We start from the raw sequence: 20,253 nt of genomic DNA on the forward strand, positions 1-20,253 counted from the left end.
AACAAATTACCAACAAAAGTTTTTATTATTACGAGTTTAGTTTCCTAAATATTCCGTACGATATCTAAGTTCGATAAAATACAGCTATATAAATAAAAACTAAGACATACGGGAATATAACTCCTACATTATTTTATGAGCAAAGGGATCTTAGTTTTATATTTCATTCAAATAAGTATCAAATATGGAAGTCAGTTACGATTTGTACAGACCTAGTCACTTGGAAACAATGTTATCGGTGTCCTTTATACAAAAAAAGTCCTTAAAGATTACATAATTAACACGCCAATTTTTTACTATGATTTTTCAAGACGTTGGCGTTTTGAAATATCAGAGTAAAAAATTCGGAAGAATAATCACTTATAATACCACAAGAGCTTCAAAATTATCGGGTATTTTCCGATAGGTTCGTTGCAAACAAATGAAGGAGTCAAGTTTTTAGTCAAGGTTAAAAAATCACGAGCGCGAAGCGCGAGTGAATTTTCCTGAAAAACTTGCCGACTTTATTTGTTTGCAGGGAACCTTGAGGGAAATGGCAGATAATTTTGAAGCTCGTGTGGTATTCGGGAGATTATTTTTCCGTCCCAAATGTTGGCCAATAATTTCACAATTGAATTGAACCTGTCAGTTTGACGTCAACGACCAGAGAAAATTTTCAAAAAATTATCAGTATAATACCATGTAGGTTGTACCACGTGACGTCGAATGGTGCAATTCTATTGGTCGATATTTGGGTCGGAAAAATAATCTATCCAATTGTTTTTCAATAAAAAACAGAGTCGAAATCCTCATCCCAAGACATGTATTATTTTTCACTACATAACACTAAGACTAAACTGAATGTGTGTTAATCTAATACTACACTTAGCAGAACAAAGTCAAGGACGAAGTAGCGTCAACAAAAAACGTGAACATATGACACTAAAGTCATTTCTGCCTTCTTTCCTGAAATTCCAGGTACTGCGGAGAGCAAACGTCCGTCATTTATAAGAAATTATTTCAAAGAGATGTTATTTTTGTTCCGAATTGAGAAGGGTCAAGATGAGGTTAACCATCCTGCGCTGTCACATCTCACGTGAAGGATTGCTTAAGTTACCTTATGAATAATTTACCTTTTAGAAAAGTGCAATAAACGCTTTTTTTTATACAAACTCGGAAAATATCAAGTTTAATGGTGGTGTTATAATTTTTTTGTAGACCTTTCTTTACTCTTATAAACCTTGGATTAGCTCGTCAAATTGTGTTATAAAACTTTAATTGGCTTTCAACCTTTTTAACGCTATTTTTTGCGACATAAAATAGTCCAAATTGTGTTAAAAATTACAATTTTTATTCATAAAATGTAAGCCATTTTAAGAATAGAAAAATTAATTAAAATATTGCCGGAATAGGATAAGAGAGCGGCTGATACTTTTTACAAACAAAAAAGTAATGCTCCAGCGAGATTATTTCAATAAACCATCCTAAGATGACACTAATGCTTGGCCAGTTTAAAATATAGACGCTCTAAATCTTCAAGATAGTAGCTATAAAATCTATAAAGTTAGTCGTTTATCAAACATCAAAACTAATTTAAAGGTTAGAAATGACGTAGGTACCCCCTTAATTAGAGAGTATTCGGGATTCTATATTGATGATATAAATGAATTAAAATTGTTTGTTTGTTCGTAAAGGTATCCATATAAATAAGTCAACTATACACCAATACATAGTCGTTTATTATCCGAATCAGTTTAGTCATTCAATTTAGATAGGTAGTATAGTTTTCCAGTATATTTTTTTCTGTCTATGAAGGCGATGCCGCTTTACTTGTCATTTTGCTAAAAATTATATTAACTTACTTACTTAATAAGGTAATCTGTTTATTTGTTTTAATTAATAATTAATTAATATTGACCAAAACATTACAAATCCAACCGCATACGTGCGTTGCAAAAATTCGAAATTAATAGTTTCCATTTCAACTGTTTATACAAAGCAAATATTTCTCAGATCGTTTTAAAATACCAGATATTACGAATGAGTGCAAAATTACAGTTTTAATTACATTAAAATAACTGCGCATAAGCTCTCTCGGTTCAGTAACTTTGAGTGTAAGAGATGATTAAAATATAAACTGAATAGAATATTCATGATTTATTTTCATAATTCTTTTAATTTAGCAATCTCAATACGCTCTTTTCTAAAAATATCCCTCTTACGGTTGCCCGTAGCTATATTTGCAAGTTAAATAAAAGAATTTCCTTAATCTGCATGTTTTCCTTAAAACCATGTATATAGATACCTACCTGTAGTTCTTTTCACAAAGAATTTGAGGTCTCGACTCTCGTCATTGTTATGCTTATTGTGTATTTAAACTTTTTTAATTCCTCGAGTTAGCTTTTTGTTTGCTATTTATTGGAATCATAGCCAAATATTTCAATAATAATTCGTAACATTACAGGATAGTAACTACGAAATGATCAAAGTGTCTATGTACAAACCACTAAGTGATTCTATGTGAAGTGTAGGTACTTAGAAACTTTGACCTTTTCGTAATTTCAATTGAAAATTTAAATTAAAAACAAAATAAATAGCATTGCATCAGCTCTTGAACTACATGCATTTCGCTTCCGTATATCTCCGCATACCATCTTAATATGCTTAATGAGCGCTTATTGCGCCAAATTATGCAGATGAATTATTTAAATACCTTCTATATCTCACCGTTAAGTACCTCTTTAATTGCTTTCATTACAATTTTCATAAAAAATTGAAAACTTAACAACTTTCCCACTTTATTGCGGAAAAACATTTTAGTAGTGATTCATTCGGTTTATTTTTGTATTTTTAATCAAAATAGAATTTGTTTATGGGTAGTGAAATAGTATTGAAATCGGAAACTTTATTGCATATAGACCAGAGGAAAAAATTAATAGGATTTTTGGTAAATATGCCTGAATATTGGAATTTGGAAAAAATGTTTTTTCTGCACAAACTATAAATTACTAACGTTAAAATTGTCCTATCAGATATTTTAACCACTGTTATTCAGGTTTATGCTTTTTTAACTTTAACGTGTACTTCTTATAGTTTATACTCACACAATGAAATCTCCCCTTTGTTTCAGTTGCACACGAGGAGACTACATAAAGGTGTACTGGGAGGTGCAAGGCCCTGGGCCTCCTGGAGCCATCAACGAGCGATCAGGCTGGGCCAAAGAGCTGTGTGGGGGCAGAGCTGACATTCCACCAGCGTTGTACTCTCCGGGACAATCTCTGGTACTGGAGTTCCATACAGGATCAAGACAGAACAACGCCACCGGTTTTTTGGGAACGTACAGCTTCATTGACAAACGTGAGTTATTTATACGAATACATTATTTTACTTATTCTGTATCTGAATGTTTTGCGCGCTTTTTCACAGAATAATACCATGAGGTTTTATAATGTAAATAAATTCTTATTCGTTTTACAGGATTATGACTCCAAGTGGATATTTTATTCACAGACAAACTTTTGTCTTGAAGTAAATTAATTATTATCATTCTTTTTTGATACTAAATTATCTATCATTGCATGTCATTGTAAATATTTTTTGGCGCACGAGATACTTGGTGTATTAGGATCAGGTTAAACATGATCGTATCTCAAATATATTTAAATGGATGTGTGCTAAATCTATATCCTTCTGGACGATATGAAATGAATAGGGAATAGGGTACAAGTTATTCTCACACCTGTGCACTATAATATTATTTCCTGCCTAGTTCACTCGCCATTCAAAATGACGCTTCTTGGAGAAATTTCGTCAGATTTAAATTAATGCCAAGAAATATCGTCATATTCAAATGGATTAAGGTAACTTTAGGAGGCCGAAAGATTGACTGATTATGCATTTCGAAAAAAAAATTTTAATATTTTTATTTATTTATTTTGTAAGAGATCACAGTCGTAAATTAATGTAATCGTTAACCCTTTTCTCTCAAATACACGTAACATATAAAATATTAAAAGTAATTTCAGTATCTAGAAGAGAAAATCTCTTCAAGTCATAAAATTCATAAAAATGTACACAATATCAAATTAAATGTATTTAAACGTTGCACAAATTTCACATCGTGAGGTCAAACTTGAAAATGAAAAATTTAAATATTAACGAAACATTAAATGGATATTTATTACGCAAAAAGCAATCCAGCGTAATTACACCACAAATAGATTTACCGCATAAAATTTGATTGCTTTCAATTAATATTGAATAGTATTAAACTCATTGGAATTGCCATAATGCTGAGATCATCTAAAATAATTATTGCCACAATACATTTAATCGAAATATATTAATGAATAATAGAGTTTATGTTTTTAGTGAACTAACTATTAAAAACTAGCTGTGCCCTGCGGTTTCACCCGCATTGCTCTACTCCTGTTGGTCTTAGCTTGATGATGATGATATTGTAGTCTTATAGCCTTCCTTGATAAATGGGATATCTAATACCGAAAGAATTTTTTCAAATCGAGCCAGTTATTCCTAAGATTAGCGAGTTCAAACAAACAAACTCTTCAGCTTTATAATATTAGTATAGATATAATTATACAAACGCAATAGTTGATTTATATGAAGCAAGAAGTGCATGTTGTTATGGCTCGTTTTCTTATAGCTTAAATAGTATTTTATGTATGAATGTTAGTATCGAATTCTAAGATTAATAACTCTGTTATACTCTGATGTGTTATATTATATTTTACTTTACACTGTGTTGTAAAATATCTAACTTGTCTGTTACATTACATCTCATGAAAAATCGTCTCATTACAGCAGAATAGCACCAACAGCGGTGTCTACTATAATTGACTACGGCCATTGGACGAGTAGATAGAAGTACTAAAATCTTATTATATTATAGAATAAATTGGCATTCGTTACACAGCTATAACCATCAGCAGCTTCTGGCCAAGTGGGCTCATGCCAGATGCTTCTGCTGACTTGGCAAGCTTTCTTTGTAACTTAGTTATATTTTAGTTGAATACTCAATAATTGTAACACAGGTGTTTGATTTACGAGTTCTTTGGATGTTATAGAGAATTAACTGACGGAATGCATCGGATGGAGGTTCATCAAAAATTTACTTCGGTCAGCTTCATAAGTATACCATATTATAATATTGCAAAAATCCTTATTTACAGTGAGTGAATATTCATACTCGTACCTCATTCTATAGACAAAAGTATGATTTTGTTATATGCTGGATGTCAAAAAAATTAAATTGCCACGCATCTTCTCTGCATTTAGTTACCAATTACCTAGTAATTTAGCGACACCAGTGACATGTCCATAAATGTAAGCAAAAATAATTCTACCAAATATAATAGTCTGATAAGAAAAAAAAAATTCCACCACATTACATAACCCAAAATGCGACTAAAATATATTCCCAACAAAGTCATGATCCAGCATAGTTAAGCGTGTCCATAAATCCATCAAAGAGATCCTACATAACGTCAAGTGTTTGATGTCAGACCCGCATTGGTGTTAAACCTGGGATCTATGATAGCGGCCGGCTTATCATTTCACGCATCTTTAATACAAGGATCAAATCTAATACATGTATATGGGCAGCGACAATGTGACATTGGGTTTCTATTCTGTTCTCTATATCGTCCTAATTTTGATGTGAATTTAGTTTAATATTATTAGTAGGAGTAATTCTATTTGTCTAATTTCAAAGCCTGCGCGATATAAAATTCGTTTCAAAATTACTATTAATTATAAATTTATATAAATAGAATTTGTTTAAAATGATATTACTATTATTTTCCTTTATAAAGCGTGATAATTATTAAGTTAATAAATGCGTTTTGAAAACAAGTAGTCCGGGATACATCGCCCATTTTTGCAAGTGATTACTATCAAGCTAATTTTTCGTGAGTAGCTTTATTTTGATGAGATGCCCAATAATTTCATGTACGAAACTCTCGATTGTGGTAGCTACCAGAGGAAACAAGGATAAAATATTTTGATTTGATGGTTCTCAAATATTAATTACTAAATGAATGTTTTTTTTTGTTCAATCTCAAGATAATTATCTAAATTATTCGAAAAAATATTTGTCCTACAAAATCTATGGTTTGATCAAAGAGTCCCCCCTCTTTCCAATGTGTATCGATAACGAGGTCATCTTAAATAATTATGATTATACTAACCAGCTGATTTTTTTATTTTCACTTATTTAATACTTATATAATTCAACAGACATATTGTCCTACAAATTGCGTAATAAATATTTGAGAACCGTCAAATCAAAATTTTTTATCCTTGTTACCTCTGTAAGCTACCACAATCGAGAGTTTCGTACATGAAATTATTGGGCATCTCATCAAAATAAAGCTACTCACGAAAAATTAGCTTGATAGTAATCACTTGCAAAAATGGGCGATGTATCCCGGACTAAAGAAAACGATCCTCCTATAAATGTGAATAAAGACTTATTTAAAGAGCAGATATTAAATGGAATCTTTATATTTTCTGCTTTTCCTGGTAATTTTTTTATTTCGAACTCTTATAATTTTAAATCTATACTGTTCCCACTAATACAATTTCAACCTTTGCGAAAATAAAATAAAGTATTTATCTCTTCAATCGCAGTCGAAATTATATAATTATTTACTTAACTGTGCGTTTTGAAAACAAGAAAATGATTCTTCTTTATAATTAAAGACTTATTTTTAGAGCAGATATCAAATAGAGTATTTTAAATATTTTCTGCTTATTCTGATTTGTTCTTTCTTTTTTTTCAAACTCTAATTATTTTGAATCTTACTGATACAATTTCAACCTTATAAAATAAAGTATTTATCTGTTCAATCATAGTGAAAATTAAATGTTCGTTTTATACTTTATTAAAAACCGATAGAGATTCGTATTACCCCTTTTATTATAAACTGTTTTATAAACTTTTATTAAGTATAGAGTATAGACTATTTTACTTTTCATATAAAATGTTTCATTCATAAAATTAAGCAACTCTAGTACGCTTTCTATAAACCTAGTCAATAAGTCCTCATGTCAAATACTTGGCTTTGTCGAATGTATAGGCATTTCACGTGTTTCCACATTTCATTGCACTCTTGATTTTATCCTTTGTCTGAAATTTAAACCGATATAAATACGGCAAAGGGGATCAAAGTGAAAGAGTAAACTAGAAAATGACAAGAATTAAACTTGATATTAATTTAATCATTTCTGTGCTGAATTATTGCATTACGTATTATAATATCTAGGTACGTATAGAAATCTATAAATTTAAAAATCATGTAAAAACCATGAGGAGTAAGATAATTAATTAATCGTTTGATAGATAGATTCTGATTGGAATGTTTTAACACATTAGGGTACATTGATGAATACCACATACTACGAAGAAACTCTTGAAACTTTTGATTGCTTTAGCATGCATACAAATTTTCATATTCATTGTACTAACTATAACTTTTCAGAAGTTAGAAAATAACATAATTTGTAGAGATCCTAAAAAACGTATCGGCCTGATAGGACATAGAAGGCTTATCACCTACTTGTCAATAAAGGAAATCGTTCAGAGAAATATATTTTATGCATTTGTCGCATACCCTTCATCGGTCACGTGACTTCCCTTTTATATATCACTCCCATATTATATCACTACATACTATAAAACAAAGTCGTTTCCGCCGTCTGTGTCTGTATGCATAGATCTTTAAAACTACGAAACAGATTTTGATGGGGTTCTTTAATAGATAGAGCGATTTAGGAGCAAGGTTTTAGTATAAAGTTTGTTAACGTTTCTACAAAGCGGGAAAAGCCGCTCGTACATTGCTAGATTTATATTCGTCACATCGATTGAAATTCTGCTCTTCTATAAGGCATACAACTTGAGTATATGACGTGAAGCTTATAAGAAAAATAACAATATAAAAAGTACAATTACCTACATTACATGCTCATTTACCAATAACCCATTTAATTCGGCGATCCGTCATTGTCAATAAACCACATCCCAGTGCGGAAAATACCACAAATTAAATGTCATCGTTAATCTATTCTCAATAAAGTTTACATTATAATAATGTTCCCATAATTAACTAAAAGAAATATTATATCGGTTTGATGGATTACATAGAAAAATATTGTTTGATAATAACACGTATAACGTGTTTAAAATAATTAGCTAGATCATAATAATAATAATATAATAATAATATATATTTATTTTCAGATAATTATCCATAATTGTGTTAGTATACATTAAACTTAGCAACTATGTTAGTAATACATAAATTATAATTAAATTACATACAAATCAAAATCATACAATTAAAAAAAAACAAGATTAAAACATTAAAAATTATCCATTATCATAATTATTATATTGCGTACAATGTAAATTTGCCCACCGCTTAAGGAATGGACCGTCTACTTTATCAATTAATGTCTTCAGAATACCATTGGAACTCTCACGCATTCTCCTCATCATAGATGCTGCCCTTTTCCTCATTAATAATGGTATCGTAATTTTTAAAATAATTAGTTTTGCGAACTAAGCTTGCAGAGCTCAAAATAAATCGTAAGTAAGTTGGTTATTTTTTATTCCATTTAATATATATACAGATATAATATTACTACTTTTCGTCACAAAGTTAAAACTATAATATATTTCGAAACCGTCATAATAATATAGATAAATGTCGACCATAAAAAATTATATGAGTATTGAATACAATCCTTTCTGCCAACATATTATTAGCATGGTAAAAATATAGAAACTTAAATAATGTCTAACTGAATTTAACCGAAAAATGTTAACGTCAATTAATCGGATAAAAATAAATTACAATAGCAAACGGACAAAAGAAGTTCCCAGATCACGAATAATAGAATAAAGAATTCACTTTTTTCAAGAAAAAGAATAAATACAATTTGTCCAATGTAAAATCCAAATCTTAAGCTTTAAAAGTTGGAATTTCTATAAAATCTGTCCCACGGGAAATCTTGTTAACTGAGCATTTTATAAGCACATTGTCTAGCTTCCCTGCGGACTTCCGGAAAATTTGTTTAAAAATATAACTGTTTTTACCTGAAATAGCAGTTATAAAGTGGGATAGAAAAACAGTTTTTATATCGTATTATATACATAAATATAATTACAAATATGAAATATAATGTATGAGGTAAAGAAAACTTTACATGTATTTAATAAAGTGAAAAACTAAGACCCCTTTTGGAATATTCTGGGCAAACATCAATTTCAGTTTTCAATTTCTTTGCCGGTTTTTTTTTATTATCTATAGGAATCATACTACTTGCACCATCATAGAACTATAACGGCTATTATATCTAAAATACGAAATTATTATCTATTTAATAAGAATAACTAAGACAGAATACAAACTATAAATTATCCCAATATAAAATACGACATAAAATTAATTGGAATAACAAGAGCTAGTTACAAATTACCTCCCAGTTGTTTCAAATCCGAGGTTTAACGGATTCATTTAAACCAAAACTGAGTTTCAGTTAATTTCGCTAACTGTTTAGCTCTAGTATTTTAGCGGTTCCGAACTTATAATACTATAAATAACATGGACTGATTGGATCTAGTTTTAAACTTTAACAGCAAAAACACCACATATGCAAATGTGCATAAGGATTTGGGATACGAATATAAGACTCAACAGACACTGTTAATGAAATACGTTTTGATTCTACATCATAAATAGATTTTATACTCAAAAATCTCAATGTTTCGAGTTCAAGTTCCAATAAAAGTTTTTACCGAATCAAAATAAGAAACAAAATTTTGAAATTTGTGACACGAAATATAATCGAAAAGCTCTAATAAGTAAAAAAAACCATTTATAATAAAATTCTATATTTCCTTCTATTATATGAAACACAAACTAGAAACCTCGCACCTCATTACTTACATTTCCTATGATCGTTCGAACAGAAGGAAATCCGCTGAATCTCAACCCGTATCTCGCCGAGTTCCACGATTCCAACTTCACAATTCTTAATGAGTTTTGCGTCTTTCACCGCGCCTCAAAGCGTTTACGTATGAGCCTATAGATTAGCCGGATATTACCTACGAACTTCAATGAGGAACTCTATGAAAGAGTTATGCTAAAGCTTGCTATAATAGCAGCTAATGAGCTAAAGGAGTAAAACTATTTATTAGTTTACATATTATTAGCAGTATACGATAGACTAGTAAATTGCTTCGATATTAATGCGGTTAAAATTAATATGTTTGATTAATATTGATATTTCCCATTTAATACGTTTCAAATTGCATTGAGTTATGAATATTTATATAATGTGAAAACTTGATTTTCATATGTCTAGAAACACAGAAAGCATTTAAAAAAATATCAACACATTCGACAGTTTAATGCAGGACATATTTCATAAAATTTTTAGCTTTGTGAGCTTATTTCGTTTATACTTTGAAATATCATAAAGCTTTTTATAAACGCAGGCATTAAATCAGTAGGAACTGATGATAACTATTTGTCAGCATTTGACGTCACAATACCCACAGAAATGAACAGATTCGTATAGTATTTTTTATCAAATAAAGTATTTATCAAAATAATATAAGATAGGTATGGTTGCAAGCAAATTCTGCTTATAATAATTACTTCAAAAATAATTTATATACAAATCCTATGTAGAGACGTTTATTACTTTATATTTATGTTAATTCTTAGTCCTTGTTCTGTAAGAACTGATTTATAAAAGCAAAGAAATTCCTTTCGAAAGCGCACTAAGGGCCGATCAATTATCCTCATAAAACTTATAAGTTCAACATATGCGGGTCCCTTCAAATCTCCATACTACTTTCCATCATTGTCACTGTTGACGGTGAAGTAATCTTCAGACAGAGACGTATAACAGGATGCCAGGTGTGGGAAATCCTCAACAAACATTTGTCTAGGTGAACTGAAAGTCCGGAACGGATCGTTGGAAAAAATGATCTATTGCTATAGAATAGAATCCATATTCCTCTACTATAGCTAGTGGATGTTTGCAAAGTCCCATAATTTGCTTTGGAAAGATTTTTGAAGAAACATCGCTGATTGGAGGCATTCCAACGGCTTGCCTGGACAACACACTTATGTTTGTTTGGTATACAATAATGATCCTGTTTTGTCAAATCCGGTTGAGATAAAATTGTTTTATACAAAATTATATTACATTCTATTGATAGATCCTTGCAAGCTATTAAAGTGATGTAATGTTATTGGTTTTGTACTGAACAACTACAAGCAAACAACAACTTTAACATCTATAACAGCAATTGCAAATATGTATTTGTTGATCGAATATCATGAATGATCTGGCAATATGTACTTGCTTGTTGGTCTTTCCATATTTAAGAATACAATAATTTAATAATAATTGCATTATTTAAAAATGCCATCTGGTAGTCTCTACGTCCATTTAGTGTGTATACTTTTTTTAGTTACTTTGTTGCCGACAATAAAAGTAGACACTTTATCCAATATTGAAGTAAAATTATTTACGGGTCATTGAAAATCTGGTCAAGTATACATTATAATACAAGCACGTACAGAAAAGAGTCGTTTTACGAGCATATTCAAGAATGCATAAAATCGCTCATAAAATTTTCTACATTATTTTTAGTCCATTTTTATTTTTATATTAAATTATACTGCAATTTTATAAGAAATGATCGTATAAATCTTAAGAAGAGGTCAAACTATTCTCAAGTTGTTTGAAAGATAGAGATAATAGGGTGCTGCCAAGATAGTTGAGTGACAGTTTAAATTAAAAAATAAATGTTTTTTTTAGTTATTTGCCTTTAGACCCGTTTTGTAGTTGTGATAGCGGCGAAAATTATAAAAAAACTGTTAATATGTTTTTGAAAAACTGTTAAATTCGTTTTGATACGAACTTCTTTTGGTAAATAAATCACAAGATGCTCGCCGTTATAACAGTAAGCTTTTGGATTAAGCTTTTGACTCTATTGATATTCAAGTAATTTCGCCAGAGTTAGAGCACAGAATACATAATAGTAGCTAAACGCTACAGAACGGACACTCTCCGCCTCCCGCCAAAATTAAACTTACCTCATCCCGCGCGATCGTGATTAAATAAAATAAAATGGGCCATATTTTTCTGCAAGGACGATACGCAACGAAGATTGACAACATTAATCAAATTGACTTAAAATAATTGTATTATTTTGGATTTGTGATTATCGTTTTTCGTAGAAAATGGTTAGATATTGTGCTGTTTACGGATGTATTTCATCAGAATTTTTTTTACGCTAGTCACAAATGTGCCAACCTGCATAAAGCGTTACACACACATTTGCAGTCTACAGTGTGACTGTCAAAACGATAATTTTGTATGGAGTGTCCGGGGTGTGGTTAGAGTCCAAAGTTATAAGTAGAACTTTTCAGGTAAATATATAGATCATTCGAGAAGATTTTGTAATGATAAATTTATAACTGGTTATTAGCTCTTTGCTATTTTTTTCATTTTTCATACTATAAAAAAAATCTGCTAAGGAAGACTTTTTTATTACTTAATTTTGAACGTAACCAATTTACTTAATTTCTGTGCAAGTGTCAAGCACTATACAGATAATTCATATAAATATAAAAAATACAATTTTATTATAAAACTTACGAGCTCGCTTGTCCAGCTTGTTTATTTTTATTGCAGTAATAAAATAAATAGCACGCATACCTGCAGTCACCGACCTTCTAAAAATATTTTACGAAGAAAAATAAAGAGACTTACACTACTTTAAATTTATTATCAACCCCTCAAGTCTATCTATATGATAATCTGACATTCGTAGCTACTATTTGTATGAAAATCATTCAAAATGGCATATCGCGAGTGCAATGCATTTGTATTACTGCATTATGTATTCCAAATATTGTTTATTTTGAGATAAATACTTTTATACATTTTTCATGATACTTTGTGTTATATTGAAAACAAAGTTCTGGTTGAAGTTTACGAATAAAGGATGAAAATTGCATAACTTTAATAGAGGTGGGGAACGGAACAAAACCACAATTCAAACTTAATACAATTTTCCTGTTTAATAAAACTCTAATAAAATTTGTTGAAACTGTATGCACGTATCTATTATCCATCATATTAAATAGCTGCTACGTTTGCGCTAATTTATTGCACATACTTAAATTGAAATAAATACAAATATATTTTTTTTTGTATAAAAACACTTCTAGTTTTCATTTGAAATAACCATTGAATAGAATGTTGATTGCAGTAGGTATTAACTTTTTGACTGCGGGGACCGGCTCGTTACCGTCAATACATAAAGTTCTTTCTTCCTTTATTAATTTGTTTTTAGTTAAAACGGATTACATTTTTTGGCAGCGTTAATTATTAATACTAAAAAAATAATAAAGAAGACAATAATTGCAGATTCTTTTAAGGAAATAACTACAGTTAAGTAGTTACTACTACATATATTTTATTAATATGGAGCCATGAGTAATGTATTTTGATTAGAATAACAAATATGAACTTTAATAATCAAGGTTATCGTTTATCATGAATGAGCTTAGGCAAGTCACTTCTTTATAATATCTTGCATTAACTTGAAGATAACATTTAAAATATGTATCTACGTATCAATTATTGACAATAATACTATTACTAATATAGTATATCAACTATCAAGTAAAATTGATTTAAAATATTTACAATATTTTTTCTTTGTTTTCCTTTCCGCCCTCAGACTTACCGGGGCTTGCTTTTACTTCATCTGAATTTCCGCCTAGCCTCCAATAAGTTTATATTTGATATTTTAGTGTCTTATGTACCTATATATTTATATACTACATCTAATGTATAAAAACTTAAGTATTGTACGTACTAAATATCCAGCATTTATAAAACAAAGACGTCTAACAACTCTTAACAACACTGGAACAAGTGCATAAAATATTCAATAAAAATAAAACTAGGAAGAGCGAATCGACACAACGATTGTACAGAACAACAAAAGCATTCCGTAGTTACCGCAGGTGTAGATGAGCGCGAATATATTCGTCGACATTTTGCGCAATCCAGATTAAAAGCGACTCCTGGTATTGTGAGTTTTCCCATTTTTTTACTGAACTTTTATTGTTGTGAACGTGGGGTGTTGTGGAGATACTAAATTATACAAGTTAGATAAATGATTACAGGCGGGTGACGCTTGGGCTTTGGGAGTAATATATTTATTTACCAATCATATTTCCAATTTATTACAATGGATTATCATTATGTATAAATTTTAAAGAAAATCGTTTTAACACATAATAATAACATCATCTATAAAATGATGGCATGTAATTATTCCTTACACAAAATAACCTTTTCGCTAGTGATTTTTTTATTTCGCGGCAGTTATTCCTAGGTTTTCATTTTCATACAGAAATATTATTATATACATTCGTTGTACAATTTTGATTTAAAAAAGTCAATAACTAATAACTGTGAGAAGTATATTTTATTAGATGATTAAGAGAGACACGGATTTTGTATTGTTTTTTCAATTTGTTTTCATTACAGAAAGTTATTAAAAGTTGGGATTTTCTTAAAAATAATAAAAAGTGTTTTATATTGTATGTTTCTAATCATAAATTCATTCGAAAAAATGCTTGCTTATATAAAAAGATAATTAATTATATTGATATCAAAACATCATTTTAAATATAGCTACGATTGTTGTAATTAGTAAATAGTAGATAAAATTGTAATAAATTTTATAATTTTGCTACATTATGATTATTATTCATTTTGATTTATGTAAATAAATATTATTAATGTGTATATTTTTCAATGCATCTTCTATCAACTATGATTTTTTTATAATTTGATTATAAATGATTAACTTACAGTTTTATGAATTCAGTATCAATTACATAGTGCAATCAGATATACATCAATTAATTAATGGAGATAAAACCCACTCAATAAAATATGTTCTCTTAAGATAGGTCAAAAGGTCTCTTTATCGCATACCAACCTATAAGTTTAATTAATAAATTTAATAAATTCTTCATATGTTTCTCCTAAGAAATTACATGAAATATCCAAATTGAAGAAGAAACGTTAAAAAGTTAACTTATTTGTTACAAATTAAATCTAATTTATTTCTGATTGGTTCCCGATAAAAGAGGAAATCGTTACCCTAAAAATTACAAAGCACTCACGAAACAATAGTACATACAGGTTAAGGTACCATACCTACATATTTTGCAAGAATCAAAAGAATGTTCGTACTAGGTAAAGAGGATATAAGTTAAAAGAAACACATTTATTGTCACTATAATACTTTTATTTTGGCATTATGACATTATTGCAGGTGAAATTCCGACAAATTGGAACGAATTGAACAATAATAATTTTTTTTTCATATTATTTAAAACTAAAAAATCGCCTCGACCTTACTGCTTCGGCTCTTCCTCTTTTTTCAAACTGTTTGCCTGAAAGGAATTAAAATAAATATTAAATTACTTATAATATATATTAATGTTATGATGGAGGGATGGATGTTTGTTATATAATATAACGCAAAAACGACTGAACATATTTTAATGATACTTGGCAGTGCAGTAGCTCATGTACCAGAATAACACATAAGCTATAGAAATAATTAAATTTGTTCGTGGTTCCATCAAATTGCAAGGAACTATGACATTAATAACAAATTAAAACAATAGTATTAATAAACGTTGATTTATCACATCAAATATACCCGAATACAATTTCCCAAATAAATTAAATTTATATATAAAGAAAATAGCACAAAGACTAACACTCTTACATCTTATACCATTTGACCAATCGTGAGATAAGAGAGCAATCAGAATATCCTGTCAAACGCACTCTCCATAAATTTTTAAGTGGACATTAACGCAAAGTATGTAATTGAATGCAATAAGGAGCTAACTAATGTAACTAGTAAAACCTTAATAAAAAGCAAGATAAGCCGTAAATTAGTATACAATTCATAGAACTATAAAAATTTTAAAGATGTCTGTTTTTGTTTTTGACTAAAGTTTTCGTATCATAGCACATTTGTTTCACATTTTGATAACCATTAATTCTATTCTCCTTTTCTAATTCTACTAAATAAAATACAAAAAACACACACAAAAGCAAAATTTTAACTTACTGCGTTCTGCACAGTGTCAACGAATTTGTTAAAGCCATCCTTGATATTGTCAGGGTTCAAAACTTCCGATAACTGGTCAGATACTTTTTTGCCAAATTCTTCAGCTGTCTTTTGAATTTTTTCTAACACGTTTTCATTTTGTTCGGTGTCACGTTTTGTGATTCCGGCAAGAACCTGTTAAAAAAGTGTAATAGTGAATATGCTATTTATTTACAATAATCAGTATGATAATATTTCGTTTATCTTATAAATCTATTTTTATCCTGTATCATTTCAATAAAAATAATATAAAAGAACATCTGGATGGTTTAGTGCTAAATAAATTAAGTGCCACTTTTTCTCAATCTTTCACACGACAATTAGAACGTGTATTTCGAATTTAATACATAATAATATATTATATCTGAGAAGAGACCGAAAAAAATTCAGGCAACCTCAAAGTTACAAATAATAAACATATTTATTATACATAATAACACACATGTCATTATTAATAATATACTTTCATATATAATTTAAAATATTCACAACGATTTCGTACAAGTTTTCAAATAATTAGCAAGCTAAAATATTAACAATTGCACTAAAATTAAAATAAACCAAAAAAATACTCACACTGACGAGACACACAGACAACAAAATAGCTAACGTTTTATGCATGGTGATTGATTAGCACGACCTTCCTTGTCAACAGAAAATCTCTTACTAAACACATTTGGATATTGGCCGCATTTATCTTAACCTCTTGTTTGCTCTGTTATCTTTGAACTGAGGTCATTATTAAGGTAATTAATACATGGGGTTTAAACATCGCTAATCTTTCGCTCCCGGAATCATCTAGTTTACTGAACTATTAGCTTCAATAAACAACGCATTAGAGAGGGATCGACGTACAGAATAGAATAGATAATAGATAGAAGAGTAAATATTTATTTCACAAAGATATCGTTTGTTTTTAGATAGGAAGTTACTGATAAGTTATTTTTTGTGAGTAAAACTTTCTTAGCCATGTGATAATTAACTTCGGTAGAGTTTCGATTATATTATATGTTATTTATTAGATTAATAACTATATTTAAGTATATTTTTTGTAGCTTCATGGCCATTGTAATTGAATAATTGTTGCTTTCATTATTTAGAAGATTTATATTATTTATTATTAATAAAACGTAAACTAGCATAAAGCGCGGTGCTTGATGCCTTGAGAAGGACTATAGGAGAGCTTTATAAAGAAAGTTTTAAGGCACTTTTTCTTTTTAAATTTTTTATGGTGGATAAAATCATGTATCTATTGACGATTCATAACACAACGAACAACAAAACAATGTGAAGATTTGTAAGTAGCTTTTCAGCAAAGTGTAGGTACCAGAAAAATGCACGATTGTTAGATATTTTTGTTGAAAAACTGTTGCATGACAATAATATGGTTTAAATCACTGCCATTACATAAAGTAGCCTAGCAGCTTTGATACCAAAATGAATCGACAATTTTTGGTAAGCAGGAAAATGACATAACACGTATTATGGGCAAATGTTGTCAAGCCGTGATTAACAACAGGTCATTTGGGCATTTTGTTCGTAAGAATAATAGGTTCCTTAAAGAAGCATCCGATATGGTTTATATTTAGCTTAAAATGATAAAAAGGTTAATGACCTACTTACTTTATCAATTTTAAACAATAACGTATCCGAATTACGTTGTTAGTCAATGAAATTAATTATTATGAAAACTTATGTGATAGCGACCGTGTATTGCAACATTCTTGTATCTATATTTAATATTATAGATATAGCTGAAGAGTTTGTTTGTTTGAAAACGCTAATCGCACGAACTACTCGTTCGATTTGAAAAATTCTTTCGGTGAGATAGCCCATTTATCGAGGAATACTATAGGCTATATTTATATATCATCATACTAAGTCTAATAGGAGCCGAGCAATGCGGATAAAACCGTGGGGCACAGCTAGTTTCTTATATAATTGATTACAAATGAGTCTTAAAGTCTCAATTATACCTTACGAGGAACTCATAATATTTTTTATACAATCTTATATATAAAATTCTCGTGTCACAATGTTAGTCTGCATACTCCTCCGAAACGGGTGGACCGATTCTCATGAAATTTTCTGTGCATATCGGGTAAGTCTGAGAATCGGCCAACATCTATTTTTCATATGTACCACGGGCGAAGCCGGGGCGGACCCCTAGTACAATATATAAAAATGACGTGAGTGTAATAATAAAATAAATAACAGTCTTCACTCCAGACCTAAATTGTGTCAATAGAATAATCAATAGCATTTATTCGGCTGCCTTGCCATATTTGTAAGTGAATACGTATTTTGATTGAGGATAAGTGATTTACTGAGACTCCATTCCGTGTTACAACAGTTCTCTATGTTTACAGAATTTTACAGAAATTGCTATAAAAAGAAGGAAAATGCAATAAATACATTTTGTCGCATCCATTCCGTGTTATACAGTTGAATACAAAATTTTACAGAAATTGCTATAAAAAAGGAAAATAGCAAAAAAATAATATTTGTTACACGTAGGTATTGCAGTTCTCTTTATTAACAAAATGTTACATTAATTGCTATGAATAATAATAATTGATATATATATATATATATATATATAGTTTAATTAGAATTTAAAACACACGCTTTAACTCATTAAATCAATATTATTGAAGTGAAATTTCTTTAGGCGTGTTGACAGTGAAATTTCAAGGTCGCGTGATGGCAATACCATCACGCCATGGAGTGGCTATGATTTTGGTATCTTTGAATCCTGCCAAAGAAGTTTCACTTCTGACAAGTGTGCTCAGCACACACGCTCTTTATTGTATTGTCATAAGTGTACAAAGTTTGAATTAAATCTGTCCATTTAAAGTAGATCAACATCGAATCTAAAGGAGTCGAGTTACATACAGTCGTACAGGAGAAGCTAATACAAGCGTGCTAAACAGAAAAAATGCAGTAAATAGTCACACAAAAAACAGACGAAAATGTAAATGCGCTTTTGCTATATTTTTTCACAGACAATAGTAAACGCTGCTCTTTGTGCGATGATTGAATAGGTATAAACTATACAAAAACCGTAATTGTCACTTCACGCCATGAAGTAATGGTTCTTTTGTGTTCTACATGCAAATTGTTTAACGAGATTTTATCTGGAAGTTAAACGGTGTACTTAAATGTAGGTTATTAGGGATTAAATACCTAAATAATAGTTTGTATTGAGAATTTTAACGTGTAGTCTCTTAAGTGGATAGTTAATATCCAAATATCCTGAACATGATTTCTTTTCGAACAGTAATCTAAACTAAGACAAAGACTACACACTACAACTATTTAACCACCTAAATAATTAAATTATCATAACTGCAAATCTTGTTTACAAAGTATTTAGTCCATAGGATATAAAGTACCTATATAGTTATTGTGTTGACGAGCTCATAGTATTTACTTCATAAATAATTCTTCACAGATAAGGCACGTATTGACGTCCGTTTCGACTGATTTCTAGTATTAGCTTAGGATAGCATAATTATAATTAAATATTTATTCCTACTGCGATGGGGTAGAACGGTAGAACAATGACGTAGTATTTATTATGTAGAGTTACCTTAATACGATCAGAAAGTAATATTAACAAACGTTTAGCTAAAAAATATGTAAGGACGTGTGTGGATAACGCCTTACACGGATAAAGAACAGATAATTAAACATCTGTATTTTAATAAGTGAAAAAAATCGTGGATGATAAAGCGTAGATGAAAAAAATACCATAACTATATTTTCATTTTCTCACCCTTGAACACATTAAGCACTAATGTAATGGAAAATAAAATATTGATATTATCATCCAAAACATTGAAGATTATCTTTTAACGTTATAAAACTGATGTGAACCAATATCTTCTTATGTTAATGTTACCATATAAAACAAATTGAAACAAAATCTAAACTATTCCCTAAATTGTCGTAAATATATAAACAAGGAAAAAAGAACGGTCACATTCCGATAACTAGTTTCTAAGAAATACTACGTG

The 20,253-nt window shown here is 29.7% G+C and overlaps 2 protein-coding genes across 2 annotated transcripts in view; one reads left to right on the forward strand and one right to left on the reverse strand.

Moving 5' to 3' along the window:
* The window catches only part of LOC149488531 (suppressor of lurcher protein 1-like), a gene marked incomplete at its 5' end in the record, with an annotated part of 132,468 nt that overhangs the window by 35,549 nt on the left and 76,666 nt on the right, over positions 1 to 20,253 (forward strand). Inside the window, one exon of the mRNA XM_089695315.1 lies at positions 3,110 to 3,336. Coding sequence (XP_089551441.1) covers positions 3,110 to 3,336 — 227 coding nt within the window. The remainder of the gene's footprint in view (positions 1 to 3,109; positions 3,337 to 20,253) is intronic.
* Positions 15,334 to 16,944, reverse strand: LOC149488532 (uncharacterized). The gene is made up of 3 exons (XM_089695247.1): positions 16,811 to 16,944; positions 16,196 to 16,369; positions 15,334 to 15,503 (listed from the first exon to the last, which is right to left on the reverse strand). The coding sequence occupies exons 1-3, from the start codon at positions 16,853 to 16,855 to the stop codon at positions 15,465 to 15,467; spliced, it is 258 nt and encodes an 85-aa protein (XP_089551373.1). The 5' UTR covers positions 16,856 to 16,944; the 3' UTR covers positions 15,334 to 15,464.

The sequence above is a fragment of the Colias philodice genome, chromosome 5 (assembly GCF_061535455.1).
Source record: "Colias philodice isolate Cphi_HAF_F1 chromosome 5, ilColPhil1 Martin Lab GWU primary, whole genome shotgun sequence".
Taxonomy (NCBI): Eukaryota; Metazoa; Arthropoda; class Insecta; order Lepidoptera; family Pieridae; genus Colias; species Colias philodice.

Excerpts from the sequence above, each read along its gene's own strand:
- LOC149488532 (XM_089695247.1), bottom strand. The coding sequence starts at position 16,855 with ATGCATAAAACGTTAGCTATTTTGTTGTCTGTGTGTCTCGTCAGT. Across the intron at positions 16,370-16,810 it reads TGTCTGTGTGTCTCGTCAGT|GTTCTTGCCGGAATCACAAA; the intron begins GTGAGTATTTTT and ends CTTTTTTAACAG. Across the intron at positions 15,504-16,195 it reads TTGACACTGTGCAGAACGCA|GCAAACAGTTTGAAAAAAGA; the intron begins GTAAGTTAAAAT and ends AATTCCTTTCAG.